At 36.8% G+C, this 12,082-nt stretch overlaps 1 protein-coding gene across 1 annotated transcript in view; it reads right to left on the minus strand.

Moving 5' to 3' along the window:
- LOC140169207 (uncharacterized) overlaps positions 1-12,082 on the minus strand; it is a 47,221-nt gene that overhangs the window by 33,474 nt on the left and 1,665 nt on the right. Inside the window, 7 exon segments of the mRNA XM_072192464.1 lie at positions 491-598; positions 1,716-1,919; positions 2,550-2,726; positions 6,790-6,903; positions 8,332-8,691; positions 10,555-10,800; positions 11,941-12,018. Coding sequence (XP_072048565.1) covers positions 491-598; positions 1,716-1,919; positions 2,550-2,726; positions 6,790-6,903; positions 8,332-8,691; positions 10,555-10,800; positions 11,941-12,018 — 1,287 coding nt within the window.

Below are 12,082 nucleotides of genomic sequence, written 5' to 3' on the forward strand. Positions count from 1 at the left end.
GTCAAAAGGAGACACTTTGGAGGTTTTTACATATCTTTAATAAAGCGATATTTTGCTCCACAATGCCGTTTTTCCCAATGTAATCGGACATTCCTAAGCGAAGATATTGAGTTTGTAAGTTATGGTATTATAAAATTGGAAATTGAGATATCGGCCTTTAAAAATATTATTGACAATGTTGAGAGTAGGAATTGCCTTGAAAAATATGTCCAAAAATACAAGATGCTAGTTATATTCGGGTCTGAAAATATCAGACAATATTTTTAACATTAATAACATCACAAATTCGCAACAAACACAAATTGTGGAAAAATCACCCCGGGCAGATTTTTGGCAATTTCTCCATTTACGATCCTGCCCAAAAGTGTCGCCTTTTGACATGACACGTCACATATGCTTTGCTACATTGGTGTTTATTTCAGGTTTTTATCAGGCGGCGAGTGGCATGATAATACTATACTTATCATCTCATAAAGCACTTTTTTCTTACCTGTGAAAATAGTCAAGTTGTAATCGTTACCGCCTTCATAGAATGCTTTTTGTAAATAATCTACTGTTTCACCATTCCCTCGAACAAGACGAACCGTGGTCCCGATCGCTATCCACATAAAAACAGATATCAGGTTACGTTTATTTTCCATCCTTCAGTGATCCTTTATGTGTTTAGATGTTTATATTTAAAATGTTATACTATACACGATATTATAAACTCGATCCTTAGCTTCAAGACGATTAATCACACACCAAATAAGCCCCCCCCCTCTCCTGCGCTTTCCCATTTTCTTCTAAACGATGGCATGTGTTTTGATTTATTATCATTTATCATTGAAGACCCAATAACCACATTTTTTGACGAAGCGGCAATTGCAGTACATTTTTGTATTTCGATTAATATGGATTGGGCTGGGCTGGGGGTAAACACGCACAATTATCACGAGAGTCAGTATGTAAATTATAGCGTTCGCTACTTTCTCATCGGACATGCTATTTTTCTAACCGGACCACCAGACTGACGCCGCGCCGGGACGCCCATAAATGTTTCCACTACGACTAGTAGCGCCTTACCAAGTACGTTGGTATAATTAAGGCCACACTTATCATTATGATTGTTCATTTAAGCATTCGAATTGATTGCAAATTTTGCGTGCTACATGTCCCAGTAATATCATTTTGGTGACGAGTCAGCTGGACGATTTTGCCACTTGCCCATCTTGGAAATTCTGCCCGGTACACCAGTGATTAATAGACAATAAAATAGACACCGACATATCAAGGGATATCAAAAACAAAGAGGGACATACAAAACCGTAAAACCTCGTCTACAAGCATATAGAGTGCTTCTGATGAAAGCTAAATTAATCCTGGTGCCCGATGCAGTTTGCGCAAATAAATGTCAGATCCATGCATATACGAACAAGTATTATTGTAAGACCAATATTTTGTATTGGCATATTTACCCTAGTTTCGTATGAACTTAGCTTTCATAAAAAACACTATATATGCTTGTAGACGAGGTTTTACGGTATACGGACAGTTTTACTTTTTAGCAGGATAGGTTAATTTTATGAGCTACCTGTCATGCGGACTAGTTGGTTTTATTTTGCTGCCTTGTACACAAATAGAGCTTTGGTGAACCTTTCGTGCGTCCGTGGCTATATAATAATTAGTAGTTGCGATACCGAGCCAAGTTCATTTATGATATTTCATGGACTTACTTCCTTGGTCTTTGCATTCTACTGGCTCGCCAGACCATGTTCCATCATCTCTACAATACCTCTCAGAGTCTCCTTTTAACTCATATCCATCTCGACATACGAAGTAATTAAACATTCCATATTCATTTCCGAGGTTGAAGTGGTAACCATTTTCTGGTCCAGTTACTGAAGGACATCCCCGCTCTTGAGATGGATCATTGTACACTAAAAGTAAAAATAAAATTGATTGATTGATTATATTACAACCAATTTCCTCTGCTGGAGGCGCATACTACAATAGCCTATATATAATCCGCTACCAGAAGAGATGCAAGAATTATCTCTGAATCTGCCCCTATAAGTGAGACCAAAAAAAAATTAAAATCAAAACCTCGGAGATTGGATAGCTTATAAAACAATATTCGTAATTAGTTAGCAGCATCTCATTATTTTGGTATTCTGTACAATCATGAATTCTCTACAAGGTAAAAAAAATCAAACAATGCCGTATATTCATCTACCTGTGCTCATGCTTATCGCTAATTATAATCACAGGTGATCGTCGTCCGAGTGACACGCATTAGATGCACACGCAAAAGCATGTGGGCTTTGTGGATACGGGCTTTAATCAAGGCTAATTAATTGATGGATATTATTTACCTAGTATATTATTCTGCTTGGGCCGAAAACGTAAAAATTAACTCAACTTTGAATTTCACAACACAACACAAAAATTTCTAATTAGGCAACCATATTATTCTCCTTATGTTTAATTCTTCTTTCTTTCTCTTCACCACTTTTCTTCCTGTTTTATTTTTTAGTAATTAAAGTAAATAAGTAAATGCTTGTACTTACGCCCACACACCGGTGGAACATCTGTCCAACCGTCATATTCATGACAGTATATAGTATCACTTCCATAAAGCACATACCCAGGCTTACAAACGAAAGATGCATTGCTACCAAATGCAAAAGTAGCCCCTTCTACAATCCATCCATTCTCTGGATGAGTCAATCCAGGGCATGCAATGTCTGTAATTGTAATAGTCAAATCATAATCGTAATGAAATATCAAATTAACATCTGCATTCGATGTACCCTTTTTTTAGTACCCAAATATTGATAAAAACATAGGCACGAACTTGCTTTTGGCATCATGCAAAATATAGCCTTACAAACGAAAGATGCATTGCTACCAAATGCAAAAGTAGCCCTTCTACAATCCATCCATTCTCTGGATGAGTCAATCCAGGGCATGCAATGTCTGTAATTGTAATAGTCAAATCATAATCGTAATGAAATATTAAATTAACATCTGCATTCGATGTACCCTTTTTTTAGTACCCAAATATTGATAAAAACATAGGCACGAACTTGCTTTTGGCATCATTCAAAATATAGCCTACAGAGGGTTAGTTATAAACGGTGCCACCTGATCTCTAATTGAAGCGAATCCATACGTAATAATTGGGTGGTAACCTATCCAAGTTGCAAGAGCCAAAATGGCATAAGAGGCTAACGCAGACTACGCAGAGAGAACGAGGTTCTTGGTCCAGAATATATCCGGAAGGGCTTAATTAACGTATATGGTCAATTCCAGCGAAAGCGGGACAAAATTCTCTCTATGTTAACTTTCCACTTTAAAATGTCATTAATAAAGGAAATCACGTTATTAATGGAGCATATCATGTCACGTCCAATGTGCTCTCTTTGTGCATATGCCTTTACTAGCAAGTCATACCAGGGGACAAGTTATGATGGCTTAAATGAATTGGCGTTACCCACGAATTCAAAGATAAAGCACCATATATGTCATTGAATGTCCTTCAATCAAAATGAAATGATTACCGTTAGAAAGACGTTTGCATGATCTCTCATTATATGTAAAACGATTGAATTCCACCAAAGTTTGTGGACTCTAGAGGCCATTAAGTCAATTTGGCTAATAATTTTGCTACCCGCGTATCAAAAATAAAATGATCGTTCTGAAAAATGTTAAGTGAATATGCCATAAATGACTATATCATGAAACGAAGTTTCGTTCTGTAATTCTGAGGTCCAAGTGATTATTTTATGCAAATACGTTTTACCCATAAAATTCCATAAAATCAAATTTGACGTTACCCACGTATCAACTGTTACCCACGAGTCCAGCAAATATAATTGCCATAACTTAAATTAACATTTAATGACTTTGGACACTGAATTTAGTTTGACAAGCGCTTAAAATTGTAAATCGTAAAAATACGTTCACCGCTTTAAAAAAGAATCTACGACGGTTTAAACTTTTGTTACCCACGAATCCCGAATAGATGCTAACCTTGAAAAACAAGGAGATTGTTTATTTTAAGTTTAAATCAGCACATATTCAAGCCATGGGTATGCTATAATTTTTACAGTACTTACAGTTTATGCACCTAAGAAACGCAAACCCCAAACGGTACTATAGTACTTATAGCTTTACCCACGAATTCGGCGTTATACACGAATCCAAGCATTTACTCGTAAATTACATGTTTCTTATGCATCTTAACATTTTGAAAACATGCGAAATAGGTTCCAAAACAGTCCTGTTTAATCGCGTCCTCTTGAAGGTATACTGAAGCTGTATCATGAAGTTTTGATTGATTATCCTAAATTACCATTTTTTGGGTAAATGCAATTGGTTAGAGAAACGGGAATCATTGAAACACAATGGAGGAATAACCGCATGATGGTTTCCAACCTTCTGTAATATGTTCTATTTTGCCGCTTACCAATACATAACTTCAAATATGTGTTACCCACGAACATTTTTGTTACCCACGAATCCCTACTTAAATTATAGTTAACAATGTATTGATAGTGTTTTAGTTCATAGGAACTCTCAAACACGAGTTAATAGAATATTGCTGCATGAAAATAGCTGAAAATATGGAATGATTTTACTAAAATAATAATATAAAACTGTTTGCTCTGTCTATTTGAATTTGGCAACTTCATTATTCTCAACATTTTTATACCCAAAATGCCATAATGATCCATTCTAAATATTCCATGTAGTTTGTATTTTGATTAAAATTCATTTTAGTGCCATTGCAGCCTGAATTATTGACATACGGAAAAGTATTTTTATTTTTATTTAAAAAAATTAATAGGAATTGCTATTTTCCAGACGCTGTTACCCACGAATCCATCCGAGATCCTCATCCTGCGACGAGATACAAAATCTAACTTTATATTTATATGAAGCATTTATTCTAATCTTTCGAAATAATACAGTAATGTTAAATGACAGCCACTTTGGAAAGAGTTCGAAGAATTGACACAATCTTAACTGTACACCTGGTTCTTTCTTAAAATTTGTAATAATCAAAATATTTCTCTGTAGATATATGTAATAAATTCTATTTTACGTTCAAAGTCTTCACCGATTTCTAGTGTATATGAGTCACACATAAAATATTGAAAGATATTAAAGAAAGTGAAATTTTATGGCATACAACAGGTGAAAAAGGCTTGAATTCGTGGGTAACATGCATATGCGCATTTAACACTTTATTTGGTCTAGCAAGAAAAGTTATTTTTCAATCCGATGGCACTTCCACCTGATGATTCACTAGATATGATCGTCTCATTTGATAAGTCTAGAATTGAAAAGGAAAACATTTTCAAAATGGCCCCAGAGAGAATTTTGTCCCGCTTTGGCTGGAATTGACCATATATATATGTTAACGTAGGTATGAACATGTAGTGTGTAGGCAATGACTGGAGAACGTTGCACAGACATTGTGATAGGAAGAAACCGATAGGGAAAGAAGACAAAAATATTCCGATACGATTGTAAAGAGGTTCAAAATCAAAAATAGATTAATAAAGAAGCAAATAGATTGTAACGACATTCAATCACATACACTATGACCATGATAATCAATCACATACACTATGACTATGACCTTGGGAGGGCGGGTTAGTGTAGTGGTCTTCTCACTCGCTTCTCACCACTGTGGCCGGGGTTCAATTCCTCGCGGTGCCACATGTGAGTTCGGTGGCCGATCCATGCTCGTCCTCGCAGGTTTTTCTCCGGGTGCTCCGCTTTTCCTTCTGCATTAAAATCGGACCTCTTCCCATATCCCGGTCCCGTCATATCCGGATGGCATCCCTTGAATTTAGTAGCCTATGGGCACTATTGGGTTTAGCCTGGCTTCGGCCGATGTTATAAATATGTTCATGACGTGGATATAATCTTTTATGTGATAGTCACGTAACCTATCATTGCAGTTGAACAGTTACAGTCATTAGCTTTGGAAGACTCCTGCTTTCTTTTCCTGTTGCGTTCCGATTAACAATTTTGTGGACATTTGTCTCGTCACCTTTTAGTGGACACATGACCACACGTAAAAAAATCATTTAAATCCTTTTCAATCAATCTCAAAATCTTTGGAATACTTCTGTCGGTTTATGTCTTTTCCTTTTGAGAACTATACTATGATTTCCGATAGCCAATATCGCCCATGCCTGACTATTCTAAGATCTGCTCGTACTAGGCAACGCTCCTAACATCGTGAATAAAAAGTGCGTACTTAGAGCGCGATGGTGTAGATTAACACTAACATGAGAATTCTTTCAAAAGCGATGAGAATTGGGCAAAACTATGAGATTTGAAAATGTTCCCATTTCTATTAAACTTTCTCATCCAAACGAAGACATACTATTTTACTTGTCAACAGCCCGCCACGTTGTTTTAAATGAGAAAAGTTTAACACCATAATTCAATGTAGCATATTGCTGACACGTAAATAAGTATTTCTCATTGATTTGGATGAGAAAGTTTCGTAGAAATGAGAAAATGTGCAATTCTCATTGTTTTGTCCAATTCTCATCACTTTTGAAAAAAATTATCATTATAATAATTATTTCCACTAGTGATATTATTGAATATGCAATTTATAAACTTGAAAAATATATTTGCCTATTATGGTGGAGTATGTTTTCTGATGAATTGAAAAAAAAAAACCCTATGAATTAAATAGCATGCCTACGGACTTGTAGCAAGTCCAGCCTTACCTTAGGGGTGAGTGGGTAATTACTTGAATAGTCTATGACACATTCCTACCTGGACAATCGGCTTCATCCTTAAAGCAGTCATATTCACCGTCACATATTTGATTCACGTCGAAACAATTACCATCCCAGGATCCTGTATCTGGGTAGCATTCGTATTCACAAGCTTTGGAAAAGATGCGAAATTTGATAATGTTGACATTGGAAACATAAGCAACTCGAACTAAGAATATCTCCGTTTGTTTTAATTTTCCACTCAAATAACTGAGTGAGCTAGCAAGTGACTACCGTTTTGTTGGTAACAACTGTATGTGTAAGTTTGAACAATTGAACTGCCCATTGAAAACCGAAACACACAAAATCTCCTTTAAAAGAGGGATAACATACAACAACAAATGGCAGCACACCGAGCACTCTCAAAAATGCCCTTAAAACGTCATAAACGTCTTATATAATTTGGTTATATTCAAAACGTTTTAAAACATTTAGATGTCAGGTTATAAAGGTCATGTAAACGTTTTTAAAACGTTTCATATACAAAATATTTTGTCAACTCTTAGGTAACATTATGTTAAAATGCTTCGCATCAAGTTTTCAAAAAATGTTTAGGAACGTTATTATGGTGGTACTACACCCCTTGATAAATTTGCGACTATTTTTGCATTTTTCTCAAAAAATAGTAACACACTGGTAACAAAAGTTATGTATATTACCATGATTACAGGGGCAAGGAATCCAGTTACTACACTGGAATTTCAGTGATTCAAGACAAGCGGTGCCCTATTTATGAAAAGAAACGAGGTACCGCTAGAATGTACCTCATCTCTTAACATAATGAACCACTTGTATTGAATCACTGAAATTTTTGAGAAAAATGCAAAATTACTTTTTCAGGGGCTGAAAGCCGTTTACAACCGTTATATAACCCGGCAATAAAACTTTTTCTGTAAAACATTTTGTGTTTGCTGGGCAGGGACAACCTCTGATTGGCTGGAATCAGAATCACAACAGTGTTACAAATTTGGACCCGGAGATCGTCACATAGGTACAATTACTAAACTATTGATCGATCGGGCCGTAGCCATGACAGCAGCTCCACATCACTAAATTCACATAAGAAACAAGAGAGGAGCTATAATCTGAGTCAGGGATAAAGAAACTAGATTGCGTCTAACGGATCCTGTCAATCAGACACAGAAACGGATTGTTTGCTAGGTGCCGTGATGGTTATTGAAATTTCTGAACAAAGCCGCTTATCACCGCATGCCCTATGGATAGTTTTTTCACTTTCAAACATGCAAAGGGTCATGCTATTAATAGGACACTGCCTTTCCTGACGGTAGCATGTTAATTGCAAAAACGCCTAGAAATGTTGTCTTTGCCTTGGAAAAGTATCGACATTGTTACTCATTTTCTGCGATTCCTTTTCTCCAATGATAGCACTAGAACAAGCAACCTTCCTAGTGATAATCAGCAATTTTACACTTATATAACGAGTTATTTGCAATGTATTATGAAATAGAAAAGAGATATAAAGCTTCTCTATTAGGGTAGTTAGACCCCCAACAAAATGAGTACTACATTATCAACTTACGATTCATTTCGTCAGCGACTACAAGCTCCACCACAGCACCGGGGTAATCAGATATCTGACACCCATACGTACTCTCATCTTCTTTCTTGATATCCGAGAGAGTCATATATGACACTCCGTCCTCTGGACTATGCCTGAATGATAAACGTCCTCGTAGCGGGTCATCGTAGGAAATATAATAATTCTTACTATAATATTGTTTGGAGCCAATATCCCAGTTTAAATACTGGAAATTGTCATTCAGGTAGACCATGGTACACGAGAGTGTAATGCTTTCCCCTTTAAAGGCCGTTAATATAATCTTAGCATGTTTCTCGATTAGCTGGCTTCTCCCGGAATCGATAGCAAGATCCATTCGTGCTAAAAAATAAAGGTGTTAAAAGAAGTTTTAAATTAGGATACCGACAAATAGCTACAGATATTAGCACCGAAGACAGCAAGTGATCAACAGCCCTATTATGATTATTCTATTACCGACCATGACCTATTATTCAAAATCTCGCACACGCGCATTTTGATTTGTTGAAACGCGTCACGTGAAAGACCATTAATTAGCAATAAAGTGGCCAGGGTAACGAACTTTATGTTCTTCTCGCATCACAGCGCACATCAAAGCGCGATGCAGTATATTAGCGTCGTTACGCATTCTACGCAATACTCGCTATCACTTACGCTTTGGCTACGCGTAGGCGCTCCACCTTGAGGTAAACAACTTGGTTCTGTATTGTTCCATTTTGATTGACTAAAAATACACATTTTTTAACCAAAATTTAAACCTGTAAATTTAAACTTGTTTTAACATGTAAATTAAGCACCCAATAGCAAAAAGTTGTAAGTCACACATTATTTAGGCAATTACAGGTATATTATTAAACCAGTTTAGAATATGAAAAAAGATAAAACAAAAAAATAAAAGGTAATCGACCAACCGACCATTTTTTTTCCAAACCAAATGAGCCAAATACATTTTTTTACCTAACGGGACCAAAGATTTCCATCAAAAATTCCCCCTAAAATCTAGAGTATCAGCTTTCTTGACTAAACCTTTTTCAAGTCCACTGCCAACTGATGTGTTTAAGTCTAGATTTTTCTTTTCTATTTAAATCCTCGTTTTCTCCATTTCCATTCCATTCTATTCCATTATTTAAAGGCAAATCGGCGGGTTTATCACATGGTGGCATACGGAAAACTGTATTTCGGAGAAAAACGAGTTTGAAAAAATATCGATTTGTAACAAGCTTATGTTGTTGTGTTGTTGCACTACTTTCGAATTCATTGTACGAAAACTGTTCCCAAGCGTTTAAATCACCTTCTGGTACTATGTTTACTTCATATTGCCATCAAATATGCAAGAAGGATTCCAAAGTTATACGTCAGTATGTGAAACGGCAAAATGACTAAACATAGAAAAAAGTGCATCATATACGAGGGGGTATCCAAAAGTTTTTGACATCACTAAGAAGTGAAAGAGCTATACCGATGAAATTTTGTCAGTGTAATCACTGGTCCTTATGTACATTATGGTCCAAAAATGGTCTCATAAGTATGTTTACTTTTTTTACAGGTGGTGCTAGATGGGCAGTAGGCGCATAACCTACAAGATGGTGAAAATTGAGGCATGCAGCGTGATTAAGTTCCTGCATTTGAAGGGTTAGGCCAACAGTGCTCAGAAAATCTATGATGAAATGAAAGCAATCTACGGTGATGATTGCCCATCATATGGCACTATTGCTTTTTAAAAAGGAATTTCCAAACTGGCCACATGTCCCTCACAGATGAGCCAAGAAGTGGACGTCCATCATTTATGGATGATGCGGCCACATTGAAAAAACTCAAGAAAGTGGAGGATCTTATCATGATAAGGTTATGCGCCTTCTTCCCATCTAGCGCCACCTGTGAAGAAAGTAAACATACTTATGAGACCATTTTTGGACCTTAATGTACATAAGGACCAGTGATTACACTGACGAATTTTCATCGGTATAGCTCTTTCACTTCTGGGTGATGTCAAAAACTTTTGGATACCCCCTCGTAGTTTATATAATCTTTTGAGATTTTTGTTGCCTTCTTATGTATCTATTCTTTATTTTAATACCCCTATATCGAATGCATGCAATACACTAACGATATTGAGTTAAGATGCGGAAGTGAATGTACTGTACGGATGATGTCACTGGCTACCGAAGGGTGCTGTATTTTTCTGGAATAAGAAGGAGAACTTACCAGTTGCAATAATGTCAATGCCACGTCTATAGGTATTCCCATCAGGATCTGATGCTTCGCATGTGTAGTCCCCGTCAGAACTATATCTTCCCTTGAACTTGATTGTTGTTTCACGTTCAAATCCGGGTATGGTTTCAATATCAAGTATCGAATCGTAAATGGAGTAGCTACCTTTTTTCCATGTTATGGCTTTGGCAAAGAATGATGTACGGCAAATCAATGTTATGTCACCTATCCCTTGGCTGACTGAAAATAATGGATCAAACAATAATTTATCATAAAACAGTAAATGGGGTTTACATCATCATACGAAGGAAGGTCGGTCATTTCAAATATTGAGTTTTAGTTTGGTTTGGTTTTGGTCACGTGGTTTCCTATTATCTTGCCTAAGCTCTTATGTGATGTCATTATCCATATCTTAATGAGTGATGTCATGTACCCTTTGTTAAAACTTATAATTTGTAGCAAGCCGTTTCAGTTTCATTTGAGTTTGTAATATAACTGTGTGATCACAGGAAATCAGGATGATAGAAAGAATTGACTTTTACTCAATTTATTTAATAATTTGGGTATCGCATGATGTGAAGGATGCCCGGTATATAGGCCTGGACTTTAAGACTAGAGAAGAGTAAAAGATAGAGGGAGAGAGAGAGAAGGCATCGAGAAGGAATGAGTGTGTGTGTGTGTGTGGGGGGTAAGGGTAGAGAGAAAGAGAAAAAGAGGGGAGAGAGCATTGGAAGTGGGAAGGGAAATAGGTGAGAGGAGAGCAAAAGAGTGGAGTGGAATAGTAGGGGAGAGTCGATATCGAGTGTGGGGAGGCGGGGGAAGTAGGTTATATAGGTGGTGGGGAAGGGAGCCTATGTAAGAGGTATTATGGTAATTCATAATTAAATCATGTCCATCATCATGCATCGTTTATATTTCATACAAATAAATAAAGTACCCCACCCCCTCAATATACGCGCATGATTTCTAGGCCTCGTAGAACTTGGGGTGTAATTATACGGTGTATGAAAGTATGCCATCTACGACAGAGACCATCAATTGTCGCCCGAGTTGATAGGTATCCGATAATGAAAATGTTAGCACAATAGGCCATTTTATACTTATGCTTATACACCATATACTGTGTCCTAATGATTGTTGACAACAAAGTATGCGTCATCGAATATGCGTTGTCGAAAACATTTTGCGAGAACAAAAATTCGCTCGATGAGACATAACGAATAATGTTGCACAGAATATTCGCCGTCGACTTTTGAGTACTTTTTGGTCCAGAGTCACGCCTTTTTGATGAATCCTGCATAGTCATGGGCTGCTGCAATTTACAGTAGCCTATCAGTTAGTGTTAGTGGTCGAGTTATGCAGTACTACCTTATTCAATACCTGGTAGAATTGTTTCATCTGCTTTCATCACCCTGGTCAGTCCGTCTACCTCCGTCCTGAGGGCGATCGTCATTCCATCTGTACAATGGGCAATATGGTTGAAATAATATGTCATCAAAAATAAGGCTACTCTATACACAAT

This window comes from Amphiura filiformis, chromosome 14 (genome assembly GCF_039555335.1).
Source record: "Amphiura filiformis chromosome 14, Afil_fr2py, whole genome shotgun sequence".
NCBI classification, from domain to species: Eukaryota; Metazoa; Echinodermata; class Ophiuroidea; order Amphilepidida; family Amphiuridae; genus Amphiura; species Amphiura filiformis.